The sequence below is a fragment of the Trichomycterus rosablanca genome, chromosome 7 (genome assembly GCF_030014385.1).
Source record: "Trichomycterus rosablanca isolate fTriRos1 chromosome 7, fTriRos1.hap1, whole genome shotgun sequence".
Lineage (NCBI taxonomy): Eukaryota > Metazoa > Chordata > Actinopteri > Siluriformes > Trichomycteridae > Trichomycterus > Trichomycterus rosablanca.
Window position 1 is genome coordinate 4,850,247 of NC_085994.1, and position 26,299 is coordinate 4,876,545.

The 26,299-nt window shown below is 40.3% G+C and overlaps 2 protein-coding genes across 2 annotated transcripts in view; one reads left to right on the forward strand and one right to left on the reverse strand.

The window, feature by feature from the left end:
- Positions 1 to 500: 500 nt before the first annotated feature.
- On the reverse strand, positions 501 to 1,826 carry cldn5a (claudin 5a). Its single transcript, XM_062998876.1, has one exon. It carries the CDS (start codon positions 1,642 to 1,644, stop codon positions 994 to 996), a length of 651 nt encoding a protein of 216 aa, XP_062854946.1. The 5' UTR covers positions 1,645 to 1,826; the 3' UTR covers positions 501 to 993.
- Positions 1,827 to 4,969: 3,143 nt separating this feature from the next.
- The window catches only part of zgc:63587 (uncharacterized protein LOC393431 homolog), a 46,474-nt gene continuing 25,144 nt past the window's right edge, over positions 4,970 to 26,299 (forward strand). The window contains exons 1-7 of the mRNA XM_062998877.1: positions 4,970 to 5,057; positions 11,248 to 11,290; positions 11,411 to 11,510; positions 11,601 to 11,687; positions 13,878 to 14,001; positions 19,759 to 19,893; positions 20,970 to 21,087. Of these exons, the coding sequence (XP_062854947.1) occupies positions 11,264 to 11,290; positions 11,411 to 11,510; positions 11,601 to 11,687; positions 13,878 to 14,001; positions 19,759 to 19,893; positions 20,970 to 21,087 (591 nt within the window). The 5' untranslated portion in view covers positions 4,970 to 5,057; positions 11,248 to 11,263. The remainder of the gene's footprint in view (positions 5,058 to 11,247; positions 11,291 to 11,410; positions 11,511 to 11,600; positions 11,688 to 13,877; positions 14,002 to 19,758; positions 19,894 to 20,969; positions 21,088 to 26,299) is intronic.

Below are 26,299 nucleotides of genomic sequence, written 5' to 3' on the forward strand. Positions count from 1 at the left end.
TTTGGGCTCTAAGCATAACTCATTACAAGAACCCATAAAAGTTCTTAGAGAATACACATCTGATCTTTAATTTTGAAATCACTGAGGCTGATTAAACCTTTTAATGTTCATATTGAAAAGTCAAAGTTTGTAGTCAATTCAGAGCTCTGGTTAAAGTTCTTAGAAATTACACATCTGATCTTTAATTCACTGAGGCTGATTAAACCTTTTAATGTAATGTAAAAATATTTCATTTGTTTATATCGAAAAGTCAAAGTTTGTAGTCGATCAAGAGCTCTTGTATGGCTCCAAGCGTGGCTCCATCCCATGAGGGTTCTTTTTAAAGAATACACATCTGATCTTTAATTTTGCGATCACCAAGGCTGATTAATCTTTTATTGTAATGTAAAAATATTTCATTTGTTTATATTGAAAAGTCAAAGGTTGTAGTCTATGGCTCTAGCATTACTCATTACCTGAACCCATGAGGGTTCTTAAAAAATACAAATCGTATCTTTAAATTTGCAATCACTGAGGCTGATTAAACCTTTTAATGTAATGTAAAAACATTTTATTTGTTCATACTGAAACGTCAAAGTTTGTAGTCGATTCAGAGCTCATGGGAGAACTCCAAGTATAACTCATTACAAGAACCCATGAGGGTTCTTTTCAAATAATACAAATCTGATCTTTAATTTTGGAATCACTGAGGCTGAGTAAACATTTTAATGTAATGTAAGAAAAATTTCATTTGTTCATATTAAAAAGTCAAAGTTTGTAGTCTATATGGAGCCTTGGGAGGGCTCTAAGCATAACCCATTTCCTGAACCCATGAGGGTTCTTTTCAAAGAATACAAATCTGATCTTTAATTTTGCAATTATTGAGGCTGATATAATGTAGGACTAACTGGGGTCATCACTCCTGATTCCCTTGTAGTGGATGGTGGAAATCCTACTGGTCCGGATGGTATGTTGTTGGAGATACACTTGGCTGCAGCTCCTCTCCTGGTACATTTACACATAGTTCCGCTTGTCATAGTCTCCGTTCGTCGTGGCTCGTTTGGTGGGTGCGTAGTTGACCGAGTATCCAGCGTTGTTTGATGGTGGAGGGCAGGAACAACAGAGCAACGCGCCTCCCAGCATGAGGAGTGCCGCAGATGCCCAGCCGATGTAGAGCGCAGCGCCCATTTCACGCTTCTTCGCAGTGGGTACATGCGGGTCGTAGAAGTCTGCGATGATGTTGCTGGCCATCCAGCAGAGAGGAACGAGCACAAGTAAAGCACTGATGAGGTAAAGCCCGCCGCCGATGTTTACCACCCGGGCTTTTACGCGCTCGGCGCGGATGCAGTTGGTGCACTGGGCGCCGGCGATCACCGCCAACAGCGCCACCACGCACACCACCGACGAGACCACAGTCAGCGCCCGCGCCACCTGTAGGTCGCGGCCGAGCGCCAGCATCGAGTCGTGCACCTTGCACTGCATCTGGCCCGTGCTCTGGACTGCGCAGGACATCCACAGACCGTCCCAGATAGTCTGCGAAACCACGATGTTGGCTTCGATGTACGCCGTCACTTTCCATGTGGGCAGCCCGCAGGCGATCATCTCCAGCAGGGTCCCGAGCACTGCCATCGTCAAGCCCAGCAGCTCCAATGCAGCCGAAGCCATCTTTCCTCTATACTTTTATAAACTTTTATTTAATAAAAAAGAGCTACAAAGTCCAAATCCTGTAAGTTTTCTTTCAATGTATGAATAAATCAGGTATACATCACCGCGTAATGACTGTGCCAGGCTGAAACACGCACTCGGAGAGGAGGATTCGTTGGAGTGCCGCGCTGAATAACGGACTCACAAATGATAGGGAGGTGGAGAACAAAAGCAGTGCAGAAGCTTTGCTGAAATGAGCGGGTGAACGAGTCTACAGGAGGGTTCGAGTGGAAAAGCAAAACTTTTTGTCCAATCACATCGAAGCGCATCTGCCACTGACCAATGTAAAGCGAGGGAAGCTGGACCGCAAGACAATGGGATAGAGAGAGGAGGGAGAGAAGGGCACTTGCTCTATCGAAAGCAACAGATGTAGTGTACAACACTTCTCAAAATGAGTGAATAAGTGAGCACTTTTATATTCCTCAATACTTCATTGGAAAGCTGCTGGTTCCATACCTACACTGAAAGAATTGCAGTACTGCATTTGATTTAGTTGTGGACAACAGTTGCGCACAAATGAGGGATGAAAATATATTACAGTTACACAATTTTGTCAGTTTACTTACTTTAGGAATTATTTTCTTGATGTAATATGGTGAATATATGAAGAAACATGTACACCATGTAAATTCATTCAATCTTTTTTTAAAATAACCACTTCTAACATCGCACCCTTAATAACAAATTTACTTCATCACACCTTCATCACACCTAATGAAAACACAGACTAACATGTACACCGATTAAGCATAACATCATGACCACCTTCCTAATATTGTGTTGGTCCCCCTTTTGCTGCCAGAACAGCCCTGACCAGGCGAGGCATGGACACCTTTCTATCAGAACCAGCATTAACTTCTTCAGCAGTCTGAGCTACAGTAGCTCGTCTGTTGGATCGGACCATACGGGCCACAATGAGCCTTGGCCGCCCATGACCCTGTTGCTGGTTTACCACTGTTTCTTCCTTGGACCACCTTTGATAGATACTGACCACTGCAGACCGGGAACACCCCACAAGAGCTGTAGTTTTAGAGATGCTCTGACCCAGTCGTCTAGCCGTCACAATTTGGCCCTTGTCAAACTCGCTCAAATCCAAAATGTTCACTTGCTGCCTAATATATCCCACCTACTAACAGGTGCCATGATGAAGAGATAATCAGTGTTATTCACTTCACCTGTCAGTGGTCATAATGTTATGCCTGGTCGGTGTATAATACATGCCAAATTCCTCAAAGAAAGTGAACTAAGGTCCAAAGGGTTTATGTTGCTATGCAGCACTGCTGTCTCTCCTTTACTGTATAGGCCTTTTATTAATATGCATTATTGCATTCATGTGGCCTGCTAGAACAGCTTTTGTCCAGTGTTGTGACCGGTGGTGACAGAGTTTATGTTTATTTTAATTTAATTTTGAAGTGTGGTAGTGCACATAACATAGTTTACTGTCTGAGGAGTCTCGTATTTTATCTTTGTGTCCGTGTGGGTTTTCATTGGGTACTTTAGTATCCTTCCACCAGCCAGTTAATTACAACCTCAATTCCCAAGCATTCTGACATTTTTGACAATGCATTAAAATGTGTGTTTTTTTTTTTAATTAGCAAAGGTACATAGAAAAGATTTTTTGTGTAACAGATCCACTTCCATAGAGATTGGCCGGGGGTGCGTGTTAAAGAATCATGGCCACCTGCCATGCCGTTATGGCTGGCAGACGGTTCCTTTAAGCAGGCATCTTTGGGGTGTTTATGTGTTTTTGACACCTGAACATTCTGAGAGTCCAGTACTTTTGTTTCTGCCAGCTCTAAGGCCAGTATTTTTACTTCTTTCCGAAACTCAGCTAGTGTTGTGGTCATCTATGACAGCTCCTTTATGAGCGGACACCACAGACAGATCCCGCTGGAAGTGGACTATGTCAGATGGTGGATTGGCTGTTCTGCTACTTTTATAGCAGGTCCTCTCCCTTTATTCTTTTTTAGAGAGTGAACTTGGCAAAGTAGAATATTGAAGCTACACCAGTTTGGACTGCAGGTAGAGCAGTCAAGCGCACACACTCTATGACTTTGAAGATCTGTTTACTGTTAAAATTGTATGAAGTAGAGAATCAGAAAATTGTGACCATGGACTCTAGAACAGCTAATGTGTTCTTTCAAGTCAGAATGTGCAAAAATGTGAAACTTGAAAAGCTGCAACCATGTAAAGGTAATAGAATATGGTGGTAAACATGCCTCTGTCCAAACTTGTTTTGAGGGTATTGCAGGCATCAAATTGTAAATGTGTTTATATTTAAAAAATACAGTAAGTTGTTCAGTGAAAAAATTGCAAACACATCTTTTCTTTGCACTATTGACAGTTAATTATATATATAGTATACAGTATATAGATATATATGTATGAGTGTATATATGTATATTCGTGTTTTAGGGACGGCTCGTTCATTAGGGCGATCGGTCGACGCACCACCAAAGGGCGAAAGGGAAGAAATTTTTCTATCACATTCAACCAGTGTTAAACTAGCTGTGACTGTTCTGGACAGTCTGTCTTGCCTCGGAATGTCGTAGTCCAATCAGCGTCGAGTTGTGTTCCGTACAGTACCACTCTAACTGAAAATCGCCCCAGATTGCACTCGTAGACTCTCATGTTAAAGCTCTCTTTTTCGTAGACAAAACATTCTTGTTTTTATTGCATTTAACAAAATGTCCCAACTTTTTTGGAAACGGGAAATTGTAGTTTACATGTAAGTTTTATTTATGAAGCAATTTTGTCTAAAGATGCCAAATGAAGGCATATGTAAACACACAAGGAACATTGATTTATGACATAAACATATTTCCACTTTATTAAAGTAAATAATTTATTTAATGTCTCTATTTAGTTTTAATATGGGACAGTCAAGTTTTCTTCTACTTTGTACACTGTTTACACTTTTAAAGTGACACATCCTCCCTGATAAGGATACATTTATCACATAGAATAAAAAGTGGTTTAGTAAGAGTCATCCCTTATGTGTTTGGTATTTCTTTTGTTTTTGTGTAAACATTCAGTTTAGACTTTATCATTTTAACGCTGTTACTTTTAAAATCGTTGAGCATGTCCAGTCACGTCCGTTGCTATCGAAAGACCAGCCCAAAAGGACTCCTGGTTGAAACTGTGCGCCTTTTCTCGCCATCTTGGCTCAAACTCGCGCTTTAACTTGCTCTCTGAACAGCCCTTGAAGAGCCGTAATGGCGCCTGTTACTTTGTAGTTCAAAAATTTGTGGAATTGTGGGACGGAGGAGGTTTTGCAGCGGTTTCCGGATCCCCTGGACTGGCCTGGGAAACGTGAGAATAATAAAGAGGAAGAGAAAAGTCTGTATTTGATATTTAAACAGACGTTTAGTGAGGTAAGCGCTTCTCCTGTAATGCACCTCTTAATGCTTGTTGTGTGTAGTGCTGGCTGGAGAGCTGAGTCCAGTCTGACGCTGTAGTAGCCTGAGAGTGCTGTGTGCGGAAGTTAATGATACAAGTTTCAACAAAAACTCCAAAACATTCAAAACATTTCAATTAAATAAACGTTATAATGAACGATATTGGTTATTATAACGCACTACTTATTTACAACACACATTAAGCTTTGTTGTTGGCTTTATTCTAGCAGCAGTGTTATTACAACAGGGTGTTGGCGTTTCAGGCGATTGAATTAAAAGTTCAGGATAGTCAGTATGAACAGAAATCACATTAAGAGTCTTTAAAGTTTATTAAGATTTGATTGTTATATCTGTAAAATGTTCTTTTCTGCACAAAGAGATCATATTTAGTCAGAACTTTATTCTGCCCCCTTTGTAACTTAAATGAGGGGGGTAGTTTGGAAGTTTCCAAAACTCTGACCTCTCAGTGTCTGAATAACAAAAAATATCAGCCTTTAAAAGAACACAAAATGTATCTTGTTGTATTTTCCATGGACAATTGTATCGCTATATCACCTCATTTGAATGTCTTTGGACTGTGGGAGGAAACCGGAGCTCCTGGAGGAAACCCATGCAGACACTGGGAGAACATGCAAACTTCACACAGAAAGGACCCGGACCGCGCCACCTGAACAATTGTTCCTTGTTTATGAAACAGGGAATAAACTACATTATTTAATATAATATATCCATGACCACTCTGGATTTGTTCACTTTTATTAACTAATGTGTCTTTATCAGAAACACTGGTGTGTCGCTTTGTAAAAAGAGCACCAGTCATTCTCAATAAAAATAAATCACTAACTCATACGTGGGGGTAATCTAGAGTACCCCCTCCACCCCTCACCTTTCCCCGACACACGTATACGACCTTTAAAACGTTGGGGTGGCACAGTGAGTAGGACTGTCGTCTCACAGCAAGAAGGTCCTGGCTTCGATCCCCAGGTGGAGTGGATCGGTCCGGGTACTTTCTTTGTGGAGTTTGCATGTTCTCCCCGTGTCCGCATGGATTTTCTCCGGGAGCTCCGGTTTCCTCCTACGGTCCAAAGACGTGCAAGTGAGGTAAATTTGAGATACTAAATTGTCCATGACTGTGTTTGACATTAAACTTGTGAACTGATGAATCTTGTAATGAGTAACTACCGTTTTTGTCATGAATGTAACCAAAGTGTAAAACATGATGTTAAAATCTTAATGAACAAACAAAGAGAAACGGGGGAGAACATGCAAACACCACACAGAAAGGACCCAGACCGCTTTACCTGGGAAATTGTTCCTTGTTTATCAAACAGCGAAAAAGCCACATTATTTTATATAATATATCCATGGCCACTTTGGAACAGACGTACAACTGTCAAGATTTGTTCACTTTTATTAACTAATGTGTCTTTATCAGAAACACTGGTGCGTCACTTTGTGAAAAGAGCCCCGGTCATTGAAAGCACAATAAAAACAAATCACTAACTCGTACGTGGGGTAATCTAGACTAACACCCCCAACCACCTTTCACACCACACTCATACATGTCCTTTGCTTCCAAACCCCACTGGAATTTATTTAAAACATTGGGGCGGCATGGTGGCTTGGTGGGTAGCACTGTTGCCTCACAGCAAGAAGGTCCTGGGTTCGATCCCCAGGTGGGGCGGTCCGGGTCCTTTTTTGTGTGGAGTTTTGTATGTTCTCCCCGTGTCCGCACGGATTTCCTCCGGGGCTCCGGTTTCCTCCCACAGTCCAAAGACGTGCAAGTGAGGTGAATTGGAGACACTAAATTGTTCATGACTGTGTTTGACATTAAATTTCATCATTGAATCTTGTGTAATGAGTAACTACCGTTTCTGTCATGAATGTAACCAAAGTTTAAAACATGACAATAAAATCCTAATAAATAATAAATAAATAATTATTCAAAACATTGTGATCCCTACAAAACTGCAACTTCTTATTGAGCAAAACAGTGGGCGACAGACACAAGTACCTAATCATGGTACTAATCTGTTTTTAAAGTAAATGTACTGTGCAAAAGCAGGAATATGAGGTTTGTTACTATACCACTACTACTACTACTGCTGCTACTACCACTAATAATAATATAAATTAGCTATAAAATATCGGCAATTTGAAGTACTTTTATACTATAGGTCTGTTATTCCAATATAATAATGTGCACTAATAATGTGAACATGCAAACTCCACACAGAAAGGACCCGGACCGCCCCACCTGGGGATCGATCCCTGGACCTTCTTGCTGTGAGGCGACAGTGCTACCCACCGAGCCTGTAACTTGACACACATGCAAGTCACCCTTGCTGTGGGCACTGATTCACCCCCATACCATGACAGATGTTGTCTTTTGCACCTTTATTTTTGTGTATCAGATTTTCAGGTTGCATTTCTAGACACTGTGGTGTACTGTGTCAAGTAGCAAGAGTTTTCCAAACTACTCCCAAGGCCTTAAGGCTAGAATGAGGCAGTAGCATGACAGTTGCTCATGCATGATTTTAAAACTCATGCACATTTAACATTGGTTTGCTTTGAACAGTCCCTAAATCTTTTTAAATTATTATGTACTATAGATGGTAAAATATCTAAATTATTTGTAATCTTGCATTAAGAAGTTTAATGCAAGATCCTCCTTTCATACCCAATCATTAAACCAGGACAGTTCTGGGACAGTTGTGGCCTAGCGGTTAAGGTACTGGACTAGTAATCCAAAGGTTGGTGGTTCAAGCCCCACCACTGCCAGGTTGCCACTGTTGGGCCCTTGAGCAAGGTCCTTAACCCTCAATTGCTCAGACTGTATACTGTCACAGTACTGTAAGTCGCTTTGGAGAAAAGCATCTGCTAAATGCTGTAAATGTAAACCCTCACCTGTTACCAATTTACCTTCTTATTGTTAAATGGTTCAAAATGGTGTAACTTCAATATTCTATAGACTTTTCACTTATATTTTGTCTATTTATCACTTTTTTGAGTCTTTTGCTGGAATCAAAACAAAAAAAAAAGAAAGAAAAATGGATTTATTTATTTATTAGGATTTTAACGTCATGTTTTATACACTTTAGTTCCATTCATGACAGTAGTTACTTTCATCAGTTTACAAGTTTAATATCAAACACAGTCATGGACAATTTAGTATCTCCAGTTCACCTCGCTTGCACATCTGTACTGTGGGAGGAAACCAGAGCTCCCGAAGGAAACCCACGCAGACACGGGGAGAACATGCAAACTCCACACAGAAAGGACCAGGACCGCCACACCTGGGGATCGAACCCAGGACCTTCTTGCTGTAAGGCGACAGTGCTACCCACTGAGCCACCGTGCCGCCCGTAAATGGATTTAAAATCCAACCTCTCAAAATGTGAACCCGGTCCATATCTTATACACTGTGCCTTTAGTAGTACTAATCCGTGTAATAAGCTTACTGTGTGTGTGTGTGTGTGTGTGTGTGTGTGTGTGCCTTGTGGTCACATGTTTATGGTTTATATGCTAGAAAACTCCGTCAGGAATTCGGTTAAGAGCTTCAGAATTGCTTTTACCTCGATTATTGTAAATGCAAATCTCTTTAGTCAAATTACCACTGGTGGTCAGTTGTTGTTGTCACTCAAAAGTGTGTTTCCAATAGTTTCAGGGAGATGTGACGTGCTGTTGGTGTTAAATTAGCTGGTTCTTGTGAAATTTTGACACAGTAATACACAGACACTTGTTTTAATACACACTTTCTCTTAAACAGTGAGATTAGACAGTTACTAACAAAAAGCTTATTTTAAAACCATATTTAATAGAACGCTGTTATTTGTCATATATACATACACACGTGTACAGTACAATGAAATTCTTTCTTTGCATATCTCAGCTTGTTTGAAAGCTGGGGTCAGAGCGCAGGGTCAGCCATCGAACGGCGCCCCTGGAGCAGACAGGGTTAAGGGTCTTGCTCAAGGGCCCAACAGTGGCTGCATGGCAGAGCCGGGATTCAAACTCTCAACCTTTCAGTTCATAGCCCAAAGCTCTACCCACTGGGCTACCACTGTTCCCAGACATACACTTGTGTATAAAATATGAATTTAGCATGTAAAAGTATTAATAAGGACTTTGTGTGTGAAACTGCTGTATTTTAAAGCCCCTGTGATGCAGCTTAGTGTGATTGTGGCAATAACAGAGCCGCTTCATTAATCTAGTGCCACATTACTGTTCTCACCACTGGCGGCTAGCAATAACAGGACCTCCTTCTCCCGCCTTGCTTCTGTGTGTGTGCTGGAGCTTTTACAGAACGTGCTCTTGCACTACTTTTACAGATGAAGCTTTTCCCCTTTTACTGACCTTAGACTTTATAGACACTACTCAACTAGACAAAGCTCACGTACTTATTGACTCCAAATCCTGCCTGCAAGCTCTGGAATCCCATATTCAGCTCCACCCAACCATCATCAACATTTTGAAAAAAAAACCCAAACTTACAGAGTGCAAGTTTGATATAAAATACTGCAGGATCTTGCCCACTGCGGACCATAGCAGGAAACGAAAGAGTTGATCAGCTAGCAAGAAGAACAACGAATGAGCAGACAACAGACCTTAAACTCCCATCCACAGATATCTCCACTTTAATAACAACATACATACTCACTAACCTGATTTCTTGCGCCCAGTGTTTCCCGGTGGGACCGGACCTGTCGCGACCCTTAGCAGGATAGAGCGGTTGATAAAAATGAAAAGAAAAAATGATTTCATGATTGTTCTCATACAGGTGTAGAAGATACAGAGGTAAAATATAGAATGTAAGCCGCTCAGGTGGTGCAGCGGTAAAACACACATCGTATCGAATCTCAGCTCTGCCATCTGGCTGGGCTGAGCGGCCACACGAACAACGATTGGCCTGTTGTTCATATAGGGGTGGGATATTAAGCCGGATGGGGTCTCTCTCTCATAATTGATGCACTACGACCTCTGATTGATGGCGCTTGCACAGGGGCGGGGAAAGAGTGCGGATCAGGGTGTGTCTCTTCGTACACAAGGCTGATTCGCATATATGCACTCACCTAGTGTGGGTGACAAAATGCATACGGCTGCTGCCCACGTGTCGGAAGGGGGCGTGGGTTAGCTTCATTCTCCTCAAATCAGAGCGGGGGTCAGCATTAGTAAAGAGGAAGCATGACGCAATCGGGTTACAAAATATATATATAAAATGTTTAAGTTATGTGATGTTACTCCTATTTAATGGGACAGTGGTAGCCTAGTGGGTAGGGCTTTGGGCCTAAGGTTGAGAGTTCGAATCCCAGCTCTGCTATGCAGCCACTGTTGGGCCCTTGAGCAAGGCTCTTAACCCTCTTTGCTCCAGGGGTGCCGTACGATGGCTGACGCTACGCTCGGACCCCGGCTTCCAAAAAAGCCGGAATAAAGGCATTCCGTTCTATTTAACGGATAACGGTGCTTTATAAAGTGCTGGATTCAGAGAAATCTGACATTGTATTAGTTACAGAATTGTTTTTTTAACGATTTAAAATGATTCTGTTCCTCTTTTGGATTAAGATAAGTTATAATCGTATGAAGGACAGAATTTAATTAATAGAGCTGTTTTGTAAGAACTAGATGGGTCATATTTTGCTTTAACAGGCTGTTCAAGATGGACTACATTAAACAATCCCTGACCTGGCTACCCCGGAATCCACTTTGTAGTGTAACCCATTGTTCTGACAAGCCCCCCTGTTTCAACAAATCATCAGCGATTAATATTGTGCGTAAGGTTCACTTGGCTCACCTTTTTTGTATTAGCTCATTCATAGGGAGGAGTGTGTGTGTAGTAAAGGTCTTCAGGAAGATGAAAGATAAACATAACTGTTCTCTCTCCCTGTTTACACTGGTACTCACTCCCCCACGTCGGCCCGAAGACCACCACTTAACACCATCAATCACGTGTTCATTAGTGCGCGTGTGCATGAAGATTATAAGCTTGTGTGTAACCTTGTCGGAAATAAAAACCCATTTAGATAAAAGCAAGCTGTCCCATGTTTTGGTAAAACATGCAATTCTTTTGTATTTTAGCCAATGTGTTCATTTCCCTTCTAGATACTGTCAAGGTGAATAATAGGCAGGCAGCTAAAAGCTTTTGTTTTTCTCTTTCTTCATTTTTCAGCCGAATAGCTACAGTCATGTCCCAGTCTGGAGAGAAAGGCAAGGTAAAGTAAGAAAAAATAATATAAACGCAAGACAAAAAAAACTGTTCTAATATGAGTTGTGTTTATGCTGCTGAATCCCAGTCGCTTCATGTTCTGCTTGTGTTTGCCTGTATATTGTAGTTTCCTGAAGCTGCAGGGTACGTGGGCTTTGCCAACCTCCCCAACCAGGTCCATAGAAAGTCGGTGAAGAAAGGTTTTGAGTTTACACTGATGGTTGTAGGTGAGTTACATGAGTCCACTCACAGGTAAACACACGTCATTATATTATATTTATTATTGCTGTAATTTCTGACTGACTTGTGTTTTGTAGGAGAGTCAGGACTGGGCAAATCTACCCTCATTAACAGCCTGTTCCTCACTGACCTCTACCCAGAACGCTACATACCTGGAGCAGCAGGTAACACACACTCTCCACACACACGCCAACCAGAGGGGGCCGTGTTTTACTTTAAATTCATGAGCTTACCACCAACATACTCTACGAGATCCACCCTACCATAAAAACGGGTAGAGCTCAATAGTCCAAAATACTATAGGAACAAATTATCTACACAAGATGCCGCATAGGACACACCAAATTGACCCATACCTACCTACTAAAAGAAGATTTACATTTACATTTACATTTTCGGCATTTAGCAGACGTTTTTATCCAAAGCGGCTTACAGTTATGACTGAACACAGTTTTGAACAATCGAGGGTTAAGGGCCTTGCTCAAGTGCCCAACAGTGGCAACTTGACAGTGATGGGGCTTGAACTGGCAACCTTCTGATTACTAGTCCAGTACATACAACCTATGTTCTGCCGTATAAATAGCCTAAATGTGCTGATATGGCGTTAAACATAAACAAACAAACAAATTAGTCCAGTACCTTAACCACTGAGCTATCACTGCACTTTTGCCCCCTTTTGCCCCCTCTGTGGCTCAAGAACTTCTGTCAAACACGTCATCTATTCATACCAAAAGATGAATAACACCAGAAGAAAATTCTACCATACAAACAACTACACAATTAAATTCTGCACCCTTATGGTCACACAAGCACTCTAACCACTATACACACTAGTAAAAAAGCAAATCGACCCCCTACTTTGATATTTAAAGACTGACTCTTGTTCAGCTATGGTAATAGCCATAGCAGCCGAAATGACAATAAGAATTAAACAAACAAACAAACTTCAAATAGTTTCATCATTAGTTTTACTTGGTATTTGTTTTTGTTAGTTTCCAAATACATTACATTTGAAAATGAGAAACATGGCGGGCTTGCTTCTTCTTCTTTGACTTTAAGTTTCTTCCATCTGTGTCTGTTGTTTATCAGATCTTATGTAGTAATGCCGAATAGATGAGCTCCTGAAGTTATGAAGTACTTCAGGTGGGATAGACAGATAGATGGACAGATATATAAACAGATAGATAGATAGATAGATACTTTATTTATCACAAGGGAAATTATTGGCCTCCAGTAGATGAACAAGCAAAAGAAGAACTAATACAAATACAAATAAAGTAAGTAGAGTTTAGCGAATGTACGTCGTGCATATATACAATGTACAGTATGCAAGAAAGGTATGTGCATCTGACATAACAGTAGTGTATCTAATGTTATAAATAAATTATACAGACATATAAGTATAAATATAGAAATAAAGATATCATTATAGGTATAAATATATATAATGTATTGGTTTTAGGTATAAAGTGGATTGCAAATAACTGCAATACCATAGTTTTTAACAAATACCATGAATTGAGCTTTTGGTGTTAGTGTTACTCTTTTACCCCTTTTCCATTGCATGGTACAGTATATTACACACCTAAATCTGCAGCTATCTTTGCTGTATCTAATTTGATATTGTGCGTATCCAATTGCCATTTTTTTGGCTGTCAGTTTCTCTCTTTTTCTGTCTGTTGTTCACCCTCTCTTTAGAAGTAATGCACTATGTCTAAACAGATGAGCTTATAAAGTACCTCAGGTGGACTGGGGAGGCTTTTTCATTTTGAACATGATGATGAAAAAGCCCCCTGAAGTCTGCAGGAGAGTCAGCTGAATATTAAAAGCTTCAGCCTATAGCTCACTTTTAATGAGCATAATCCTCCATGTGGCTCTGTTTCTGAAAAGTCTCATAACTCACACGACCTTTGACTGAACCATAGAATAAACATGTTTTTCTGGAAGTATTTGGGACTACAATTTGTCTGTAAAACTAAAATACAGTAGATAGAATATGTACAATAAAACTGTGGAATTTGTATATACTTGTTTTTGTGGGATAGAAACAATTATAATAAATAGCAAATATGCCAGGAAAGGATTTTGCCCACAGCTGAGGTGAAAAGATTATTGCAAATATCATATTGATAAAAAGATGTGTAAAGAATAATGAAACCTTCACATAACAATTCACTTTTTGTGGATACAGTTTAGATGGAAACGCGGTCACGAGTGTTAATATACAGTTTGTACAAATCATTCAAATAGTTTATTTGATTTTGATTAGTTCAGGAATTACATCCAGCCATTCAGCAGTCCCACAGCCTGCCAGTAAGAGTTAACAAAACGCTGGTTTGTTGTGTTTGTTGCAGAGAAGATTGAGCGTACGGTGCAGATCGAGGCCTCAACGGTGGAAATCGAGGAGAGGGGAGTCAAACTCCGCCTCACTGTGGTGGACACTCCTGGATATGGGGACGCCATCAACAGTCAAGACTGGTGTGTGTGTGTGTGTGTGTGTGTGTGTGTGTGTGTTAACAAGAGAGGAGGAAAAACAGTAGGGGGGGGCTCTATTGTTTAAGGGCCTGAGAGAATAGCTTATTCAATCAGCCTATTCTCTATACCAGTGGTTCTCAAACTTTTTAGACCAAGTACCACCCATTATCAAACTAAAACTTCCAAGTACCACCCATGTTTCTCATCACAGAACCACATATGGCACACATTAATTAGGTGTGTGTGTATATACAGTGTATCACGAAAGTGAGTACACCCCTCACATTTCTGCAAATATTTCATTATATCTTTTCATGGGACAACACTATAGACATGAAACTTGGATATAACTTAGAGTAGTCAGTGTACAACTTGTATAGCAGTGTAGATTTACTGTCTTCTGAAAATAACTCAACACACAGCCATTAATGTCTAAATAGCTGGCAACATAAGTGAGTACACCCCACAGTGAACATGTCCAAATTGTGCCCAAATGTGTCGTCGTCCCTCCCTGGTGTCATGTGTCAAGGTCCCAGGTGTAAATGGGGAGCAGGGCTGTTAAATTTGGTGTTTTGGGTACAATTCTCTCATACTGGCCACTGGATATTCAACATGGCACCTCATGGCAAAGAACTCTCTGAGGATGTGAGAAATAGAATTGTTGCTCTCCACAAAGATGGCCTGGGCTATAAGAAGATTGCTAACACCCTGAAACTGAGCTACAGCATGGTGGCCAAGGTCATACAGCGGTTTTCCAGGACAGGTTCCACTCGGAACAGGCTTCGCCAGGGTCGACCAAAGAAGTCGAGTCCACGTGTTCGGCGTCATATCCAGAGGTTGGCTTTAAAAAATAGACACATGAGTGCTGCCAGCATTGCTGCAGAGGTTGAAGATGTGGGAGGTCAGCCTGTCAGTGCTCAGACCATACGCCGCACACTGCATCAACTCGGTCTGCATGGTCGTCATCCCAGAAGGAAGCTGACGCACAAGAAAGCCCGCAAACAGTTTGCTGAAGACAAGCAGTCCAAGAACATGGATTACTGGAATGCCCTGTGGTCTGACGAGACCAAGATAAACTTGTTTGGCTCCGATGGTGTCCAGCATGTGTGGCGGCGCCCTGGTGAGAAGTACCAAGACAACTGTATCTTGCCTACAGTCAAGCATAGTGGTGGTAGCATCATGGTCTTGGGCTGCATGAGTGTTGCTGGCACTGGGGAGCTGCAGTTCATTGAGGGAAACATGAATTCCAACATGTACTGTGACATTCTGAAACAGAGCATGATCCCCTCCCTTCGAAAACCTCCCACAACCTCCAAGATGACAACTGCCTTGCTGAGGAAGCTGAAGGTAAAGGTGATGGACTAAACCCAATTGAGCACCTGTGGCGCATCCTCAAGTGGAAGGTGGAGGAGTTCAAGGTGTCTAACATCCACCAGCTCCGTGATGTCATCGGATGTGCAGCTCTGGTGAATTCCATGCCCAGGAGGGTTAAGGCAGTGCTGGATAATAATGGTGGTCACACAAAATATTGACACTTTGGGCACAATTTGGACATGTTCACTGTGGGGTGTACTCACTTATGTTGCCAGCCATTTAGACATTAATGGCTGTGTGTTGAGTTATTTTCAGAATACAGTAAATCTACACTGCTATACAAGTTGTACACTGACTACTCTAAGTTATATCCAAGTTTCATGTCTATAGTGTTGTCCCATGAAAAGATATAATGAAATATTTGCAGAAATGTGAGGGGTGTACTCACTTTTGTGATACACTGTATATGCAGTTACCACTTACTTATTCATTTTGTTCCGGTACTTGGTATTCATTGCAGTGAGACCTAGCATCTGCTACCTTCAGCCACGATATAATAGTCTTATTGGAAGCACTCATTTTTAACCATCGATTCTGACAAAAGCGAGAGACCTACTGATAACGTGTCGGAAATTTCGAGATGTTTTTCGAAACTGCGAACTTTCGAAATTTCGAAACCGCGAACGTGAAGTATAGATGTAATGAAGTACGGTGTCTGCGTAGCCCCGAATACTTTTAAAAACACATTAGTTTTAATTAAACTGATTTTATTAAACAGAATTATAAGAACTGAAAAATATTTTATTAGTAATTTACACATTTTGTTTCATAGTATTTATTTATATATAATTATTAAATTATTAATTTTTTCGCTGCATGTAATTACTTTTCCGAGATTATCTGGCGTACCACCTTGTGCTGCTTCCATGCAGTATAGAGCAGTGGTTCTCAAACTGGTACGCATAACTGCAAATCGGAGTAGTTGCAAAACCTTACTACAATACCCTATTTTCAAAATATACCATGAATTAAGCATTTATTGTTAGTGTAGGTTAATGTGTGGCTAGGAGGACCCCCCCCCCCCCCCCCCCCCACCACCACCATGTAATAGATGCCAAACACGGCTCACAGTAAAGCATATTTTGATCGAATGCCCCAAATACACCAGAGAGAGACAACAGGTACACATACCTGGAACTGTTAAAGAAACCCTCAACCAAGACAACACAGAGCAATCCTAAACTTGAAAACACCCACACATAGTTCGCCCTCCACCCTGCAGATACGGTGGCCAATAAGTATCTGCTGCAGGCACTGCCAATTATGCCTGCCAGTTGGCACCCAGCCAACCGGTGGCAACACAGAGTTTCGAACCGAGGAGTTCAGAAACTCTGTGCTGGGGTGCTAGCAGAATATCCCGCTGCGCCACCTGGGCACCTGTCTTTCATTTTCTGTAGCCCTGTTTAAGTTTTTATTTTTCTGATACAGAAAATCAGTTTCTCAGTTAAATTTTATAAACGTGTTCTTTTCGAATGCTAGAATTGAGGTCTTGTTGCTCTTCCTTATTTGATCCTATACTAATAAGAGCTTGGTCAGCTGTCAAAACCACAGATTTCTGGTGTATAACGCTAAGCTATATTGCACTAGTCAAGTAACTAAATGTATTGCATTTGGGTTTTATTAATTCGGTTTGTACTGTCTCACACCAGTGGTGATTCTGTGACTGCTGCATTTAGCTAATCAATAGTCTGCACTGTTTCTCCCTACACTCATAAAGCCTGTGCTGGTACATTTGGACCAAGAAAGGTAAACAAATTAAGCATGTATACTTAGGTACAGTACGAGTCACTTGATACTAGAAACGGCTACAGTACTGTATCATAGGGTAACTTGCAATGGAAAAGGGACGTTTAAAGGGTGAACAACAGGGCTCCCAGATTTAGAGCTTGAATGTAATTTACCTTGTCTCGTCTCAGTGTAGCAATCATTAAACAAGGCAACCAAGGCAATTAGTGCACTGCAGCCGAGTGTTTCACTGTGGAATGCTGGGAATGGCATTTTGTGAAAATAATATCCTCCCTGATCTAGAGTCACCACTCACACATGAGATTTTTGAAAACCTTCTGCTTAGCAGTTTTACTGGATTTAAATACCCCGAACGTAGTGTTTTAATTGGATGGTGTCAGTGGTGTGAAACAGTAATGAATCCCTTTTTGTTTACCTTTGTTATTGCATATTTGTCATGCACAATGAATTCAGATAATCAAACTAAATATGATAATACACAAAGGATTATGTGCTTAATTGATTGATGATAGTAGGCTGACGATTGTAGATGTGACTCGTCTGTTATCATCAATATAGAGCAGTCAGTGCTTGTACAGAAACACTACGATCTGAGAAAACTCCAGAAGAGCTTAGAAAGGAAAGTTGTTGGACTGTTTAGAAAAGGCTACAAAGGAATTTCTAAGCCCTGCAGTTAGAGACATTATCTGCAAATGAAGGAAACTTTTCCCACTAGTGAATCAACTTAAAAGTGCCTGGTCTATTAAAATAATTATTCCAAGAGCCAAGATACAGTTTATCCATCTATTATTTCTATCCCACATGCAACGAGAAAACCACTGCCAACCAAGAGAAATATTGTTTTTTTCTCTGTCATGTAAAAATCTACGCACCCTGGTAAAACACCAGGTTTTTGAGATGTAAAAATGAGAAGAAAGATGAATCATTTTAGGATTTCTTCACCTTTCATGTGGAAAAAGTTCTGAATTACAGTAGTGAATTACAGTACAACAACAACAGGCCTCATTCTGCATGTGCTTCAGCAGCCTGGCTTTGTAGACACAGATGGTGTGTTCGAAAACCTAGTGAGCTGTCTTGCTGTCTTACTGCCTACATAGGCAGCTGCCCAAGTAGAGAGGATTCTAATAAGTCATTGACTTATAATTCAGGTTATTCAAACGTGATACTTAGACAGCGATCCCATCAGTTTTTGCTCACTAAGCTAACACATTTAGCCATTCAAATCAATGGGATGATGTGGCACAACCCACTAGAATGTCAGCTAACATCTCCCTCCGTGTACTGAAAACGATTAAATTAGCTGACAAGCCCGAATTTGCAAATAAACAACACTTGTGCACTTTTATACAAATTAAAAATCAATTAATGTTTTTTATTTTTTGTGAGGAAAGTTGTGCCACACTGAATGCTGGGATTGCCTTCACCGTTAAGGAAGCATCGGATGCTCCCTCGTTATCCAGTCAAAATACCGTTCAAATGTAGGGTACCTTAATAGGCAGCATTTTAAGGCATCTAAGAATTCGGACAGCTTATTCTTGGGAGTGTAGGATGATGTAAAATGCGTCTACGTAGAGAGCTCACTAGGTTTTCCGGGCGGCACGGTGGCTAAGTGGGTAGCACCGTCGCCTCACAGCAAGAAGGTCCTGGGTTTGATCCCCAGGTGGGGCGGTCTGGGTCCTTTCTGTGTGGAGTTTGCATGTTCTCCCCGTGTCCGCGTGGGTTTCCTCCGGGAGCTCCGGTTTCCTCCCACAGTCCAAAGACGTGCAAGTGAGGTGAATTGGAGACACTAAATTGTCCATGACTGTGTTCGATGTAACCTTGTGAGCTGATGAATCTTGTGTAATGAGTAACTACCGTTCCCGGCATGAATGTAACCATGTAAAACATGATGTTAAAATCCTATTAAAACAAAACAAAACACTAGGTTTTCCAACACACCCAGTGTGTGAGTGCTTGACTGGCCTGCCTGCAGTCCAGATCTGTATCCAACTAAAATGTATGGGGCATCATAAAGAGGAAAAAATATACAATAGTAACCATGGACTGTTGAGCAGCTGACGCCTCATATCAAGCACAAATGCACAAAAATTCCACTCGTAAAACCGCAACAATTGGTGTCCTCAGTTTCCAAACCAATACTTAATAGAAAAGGTGTAACAGAGTGGTAAACATGCCTCTGACCCATTTTTTGAACATACAGGCATTACATTTTAATGTCTGAAATTTTAAATTTTAAATTAGTTTATATTTACAAAATACAACTAAGTTAGTTGACAGCTAAGTCAGTGGAAACAGACAATTGAAGGTAAAATTCTAATCGGCACCCAATAGAGATGATGTGATGGCTAAAACAGTTTATTAGCAGTGGGTTTTGAAAGAAACGGTTCTCTATAGAAGAGTGGGTTTTAATGAATTAAATTCAATATAAAAGACTAATCCCAAATCATAGGAAGCTTGAAGTAACAGTTATGTTTGCTGATTTTAGTGCAACCAGTCATTAAGTTAAGGGGCAATTACTAAATACATAAGAATTTAATTAAATTATTTAATTTACTATACCTGATATGTTCATTTTTCTCTCTTTAAATTACAAATTAAATGTAATTAAATGTATTTACATTTGACCTGTTTTTCTTGTAGTTTTAAGACTATCATCCAGTACATTGACAATCAGTTTGAGCGCTACCTGCATGATGAGAGCGGCCTGAACCGCAGACACATTGTGGATAACAGAGTGCACTGCTGCTTCTACTTCATATCTCCGTTTGGACACGGGTAAACACACCTACACACAGCAAGCACTGTAGCTATCTAAACTAAAACTACACTGTTTTCCACACAAACTTCCTCATGGTATAATTCAGACCCTGACCTGCAAGGTTTACAAAGATCCACCAAGTATTGTTCTGTCACATGTTTTATTTATTTTTAATAAAACTAGTATGTAAATGTATGTTCACATGTGTTTAATATATTTTTCTAGCCTGAGGTAGCTTCATTTTAATTCTGATTGTTAGTAAGATGCTTAGAGGAGTCCATGTGTGTTGCATGTTAGAACAAGGTTTGAAGGGTCTGAGAATCTTTGTCAACAGCTAGAATTTTTTATTGCTATTTTTTCCCCAAATTGTTGCTCTTAGTGACAACATTAATAGTATCAGAGAATAATTCATTCATTAATACTTACTAACCTTTTTTTCTAATCATGATCATGGGTCTAGAAGTACCTAGAAACACAAAACAGCTGGTATACAGCTACCGCATATTTAAACCTGATTAACCAGGCCTGGCAGAGACGCACATTTACAGATTCCAAAAAATTTGCAGTGAACTGTGCTCCTGCTGACTGACATGAAAATGACATGTCATTTGTTTGATTAAATGGGAAGACTGGGATGTTTCAGGGATCTGATCTTACCCGTAACCAGTCAAATTCCCCTCCTCTATTTAGAGTTGCCCTAAAATCCCTGAAACATGCTAGTAGGTATGTCTCTTATGCTGTTTGGTTGAATGCTGCCTGCTGCCTATGTTATATTGTCATTCTCCAAAATGTAAGCAGTACCTGCAGAATAATTGACATCACCTTTAACTAGCTCTTTAAATAGTGTACCATACGGAAATGTAGTGCTTTTCAATGCCATTCAGCCAGTAACGTGGCTTTGGTTAAGAAACGATGGTGCTTTTTGATTTTGTTATGATGATTTAACTATTTGTTTTAGTGACTATAGTAATTACTAATGCCCAACCCTGCACACTTACCTTCATGCTGCAGTTTGTAAGAGTAAACACATTTAACAATCAATTAGTGAGCTTTTATGGACGCACTTTTGTTCTGCTTTTGTGCTTCTTTCCAGACTAAAGCCGCTGGATGTCGAGTTCATGAAAGCCATCCACAGCAAAGTGAATATCGTCCCAGTCATAGCTAAAGCCGATACTCTGACGCTCAGGGAGAGAGACCGTCTTAAACGGAGGGTAAGTGTTTGTCCAGCTCTCACATCAACACGTGTGATTTTATTACAATATTACATTTAATTTGTGCACATACACACACACATGGATGAGACTGGATACAGTGTATGTGTTGGTTTCTCAACTTTTCTTGTGCTTTTTGCTGTTGTGTAAGTAAGAAGATGGATTATACACAGTAGATCTGGCTTTACTGAGCTTTCTGTAACTCTAGAGGAAGCTTTATCTTCATTCACTGTCTAAATGCTTTATTACCTGGCTTTATTTTTATACATAGAGTCTTTTCTATAAAACTTACTGATGTTGCCAGTAACTGGGATGGAAAGATGTGATTACTTTCATTTTATTCTCTTGTAATTGGTTAATCTGTCAGCTTGTACTTAGAAAGAAAGAAAATTGTGTGTGGACTAAGAGTCTTTCATTGCATTTCTCGTTCAATCTTCAGATCTCATTGTTAGTTCCTTATCATAATGAGTTTCTTTGTTGCACCAAGTAAGTCACAGTTGTGAGTGTGTGATAATTGGCCCGAATATCTGTTGCTGACAAAATTGTTCATTAAAAAACGTTTTCTTTTGTTGTGAACAAGGATCAGTGGTCCTAAAAAGCACAATGCAACACAGTCACCAGCTTCCAATTTAGTACCACTGTGACTCAAAGACAGTCATGATAAAGTTGAGGCAGACAGTCTCAAAATATTTAAATTAAGATTGTCTGACATAATTACTGTTTTGGTCACGGTCTCGTAGATCATGCTACACGGCTCATCTAAAATCCACGAAGAGGAGTGACACAACACAAATGAATAGATCCCTGTAACCTTATAAGAAATAGGATTGTTTAAGCAATCTTTTAAATTAAAAATTTAATGAATCACATATAATAGGAACCTGACTCTTCATACAAGCACACAACAGCTGTCACAGATGCAAGAGTATCAGTCCTACCTTAAGTTCTCTTTAAGGAGTGGTTATTCACTTAGTACATATGGTGTTGAGTAGTGTGTTATATAAAATGAGACACAGTATTTTGGAATACTTTCATGTGGGCCAGTGATAGCTCAGTGGTTAAGGTACTGGACTAGTAAACAGAAGGTTGCCGGTTCAAGCCCCGCCACCACCAAGTTGCCACTGTTGGGTCCCTGAGCAAGGCCCTTAACCCTCAATTGCTCATTGTGTTTCGCTCATTGTGTAAGTCACTTTGGATAAAAGCATCTGCTAAATGATGAAAATGTAAATGGTACAGGTAACTAAACTAAATCAAACTAAGACACACATTTGTACCACCATATCCAAGCTTACATATTCCTCTTTGATATTTTCATTCTAATATTCTTACTTATATGTATATATCGGTTATAATCCACATTATTATTATTATCTACATATATTATCATTATTATTATCCGTATATTACTACTATTATACTAGGGTTGCCACTAACAACTATTTTTCCATCGATTAATCTATAGACTATTTTATCGATTAGTCGATTAATCGGAACAATTGTTTTTAAAATATTGACATCGACTAGGTCGACCAGTCGCGGCAGCCCTATATTATACTCATCCGTACATATATCTGATATTATATTATTTATCTTTAATATATATCCCCATATATACACCTACAAAAATAAATAAAACCTGTCAAAATCTTGGATCACTTTAAACTTGGTGTTATTGTGATACATGTATGCATGTCAAAACATACCATGCACTGGTCAGTAAGCTTGTGTTCTAGCTTATCAACCATCCCAACCAGACTGAGCTGGTCAAGTATTTTTATTTACGTGGTAGAAATGAATAAACAAGCCTTGTTGGCTTATCTTCAGGGATGAGGTTTGTCTGTGGCCCAGTATTTAATAATAGGTGTTGCACATTGTGACATTCTGTGAGACCATGACCAAAACAGTAATTATGTCAATACAGTAAAAAAAGCCATATGAGAACACAAGGGCTTATCCTCAAGCTTAGCTTATGAACTCATATAAAGTAGTATTGTAGTATAAACACAACTTTATTGTTGAGAAATGTCCAGACAGTATTAATGATAACACCCGGCTCAGTTATAATCAGACACTCTTTGTTTAATGTGGCATTAACAGTGTGGACAGACAGATGACAAACCCACACACACACACACAGAAACAGCTCACCTGGTTCTTCCTGTGGTTTCAGTGACTAAAATGTCATCTGCAACCGTATTTTTAGAAAATTAGTCAGTAAATAGGGTTGGGAATTGTGGTCAAAACAGCTATTCAGTGACAGCATTTTTAATATATTCGGGCAAAAGTCAAAGTCTATAAAGTCTATATGAAAATGGAAAAAGTCAGTAAATGTAGAGATTGTGTGGAATAAAACCTTGCAGTGTTTGACATTGTTAGAACAAATGTGTGACAAACTAGAACTAACATTGAAAAACCTACAGCAAACATTAACAGAACAAGATTGGGAGGAAAAGTCAGGTTTTTATCTGTGATTCGAAAGACTTAAATGTTTTGTGGTAGTGAGTTCCAGATTTTGGGAGCCGAGATCTTTTTAGCTTCTAAGTAAAAATCCAAGCCAGTGCCAGTCCTAGCACAGGTGGTGGAGTTGGTCAGGATTTGGCTGGATGACAGAAATCAAAACTGTGACGGTTCAAGGATGTAATGGCCTTGTAGCCTGACATGAAATAACTCAGAGAACTGCCACACATACACAAAAGTGGATCTGTATTCCACTCAATCTCTAAATATACTGACTTGTATCTCATTTTTGATCTAGGACTGTAACTTATATACACCGATGTATATACTGTGTTGGTCCCCCTTTTGCTGGCAAAACAGCCCTGACCCGTTGAGGCATGGACTCCACTAGACTCTTGAAGGTGTGCTGTGGTATCTGGCACCAAGATGTTAGCAGCAGATCCTTTAACTCCTGTAAGTTGCGAGGTGGGGCCTCCATGGATCAGACTTGTTTGTCCAGCACGTCCCACAGATGCACAACCCACATTAACTTCTTCAGCAGTTTGAGCTACAGTAGCTCGTCTGTTGGATCGGACCACACGGGCCAGACTTCGCTCCCCACGTGCATCAATGAGCCTTGGCCGCCCATTTTTGTTGCCGGTTTACCACTGTTCCCTCCTTGGACCACTTTTGAAAGATACTGACCACTGCAGACTGAGAACACCCCACAAGAGCTGCAGTTTTGGAGATGCTCCGATCCAGTCGTCTAGCCATCACAATTTGGCCCTCGTCAAACTCGCTCAAATCCTCACGCTCGTCCATTTTTCCTGCTTCTAACATCAACTTTGAGGATAAAATGTTCACTCGCTGCCTAATATATCCCACCCACTAACAGGTGCCGTGATGAAGAGATAATCAGTGTTATTCACTTCACCTGTCAGTGGTCATAATGTTATGCCTAGTCGGTGTATATATACTGTTGGCATGGGTTAGGATTTTTACCTGAAAGCTAAAAAGACATTCAGCAAATCTAATATTATCTACATTAGTCCATCCTTACACTCTTGGACTTACCCTTAAGTTTTAACTCTTGTTAATAGCTGGCAGGTCATTTGGTGTTATTGCTCTCAAACTCTGGAACTCACTTCATAACATATCAACATTTAAGTATTTTAAATCACAGATAAAAACCTTTTTCTCTTAATCTTGTCCTGTTAATGCTGCTTTGCTGTAGGTCTTTTTTAGTGTTAATTCTTCTTATTGATTTCCACATGTATGTTCTAACAATGTCAAGCATCCTTGAGCTTGGGAAAGACACTATATAAATAGCATTTATTTATTTCATTTTATTTTCATCAACCACTGTATCCTGGTCAGGATTGTGGCAGGTTTGGTTCCACCAGGAAGCACTGGGTGCGAGGCAGGAACACCCTGGACTGGGCGCCAATCATGTCGAATGGCAAACGACTGGCCGGCCAAAACATAGGTGTTGGGTTAGTTTTATAGACAGACACGAACTCATTATTATTACTCATTTAAAATAAACCATAAGCTTTCAACTTTGTTGGAACAGTTTGGGGAAGGCTCTTGTCTATGGCAGCATAACTCTGCCTCTGCACAAAGCAAGAACCATAAAGACTTGGTTTGACAGATTTGTTGTGGAGGAACGCCAGTGACCTGTACAGAGCCCTGACTTCAAACCCACTAAAACTCCTTTTGCCTAAATGGAAGATTCCTCTAGACACACCTCAAAATGTCAAATCTCCTTGTGGCGATTAGGCACATTTGTATGTATAGTGTTATACCACATAACCAAAAATGTTCAAGGCTAGTTCTTCAACCTGTGTGTGTGTGTGTGTGTGTGTGTGTGTGTGTGTAAAATTCCTTGATCTCAATCTTGTAACTTGGGCGGCACGGTGGCTCGGTGGGTAGCACTGCCACCTCACAGCACGAAGGTGAGATAAGGCGGTCTGGGTCCTTTCTGTGTGGAGTTTGCATGTTCTCCGTGTGTCTGTGTGGGTTTCCTCCGGGAGCTCCGGTTTCCTCCCACAGTCCAAAGACATGCAAATGAGGTGAATTGGAGATGACTGTGTTCCATGACTGTGTTTGATATAAACTTGAGAACTGATGAATCTTGTGTAATGAGTAACTACCGTTTCTGTCATGAATGTAACCAAAGTGTAAAACATGACGTTAAAATTCTAATAAACAAACAAACCAACTTATTGTAAAGGATAACATGCTTTTCTATGCTAGTTTACGGAGAGCCAAAAGTTCATTAGGGTCCTTTGTTCTGTATCATGTAGTTCAACTACTGATAAACCCACAGACACCTGCTGTTCGTTGTACACATCGGTTCATAAACCTTAAATAGTAGTTCAGGTTTTGATTCGGCTTCATCGTTTGACCCTTATCACAGATTTCTTGAATTGTTGTGTGCATGTGTGGTCGTGTACACTTCACGGTGATGGGTCAAAGATAAAGCCAACACAATCTGACTTTCCTTCCTGAAGTAATTCCATTAATTTCCTCTCTGTGACTCTCAGTGCCAAGGTTTAACTAGATCAGAGCTGTAGGTCACGTCCACAGTGAATTGTTAAGAAGAATAAGAATAATCAATAGTGACCGTGTAAAAAGAAATGTTTTGTGACTGTGGTTAAAGAAACAAATATTTCTGCTAATTCTGTTGTGATTTTTTGGGGGAATTGTTTTGAGTGTTTTTGATTAAATACAAATTGAATTTGTTGGAGACACAGTCCAGAGTTTAGTTGTAGTG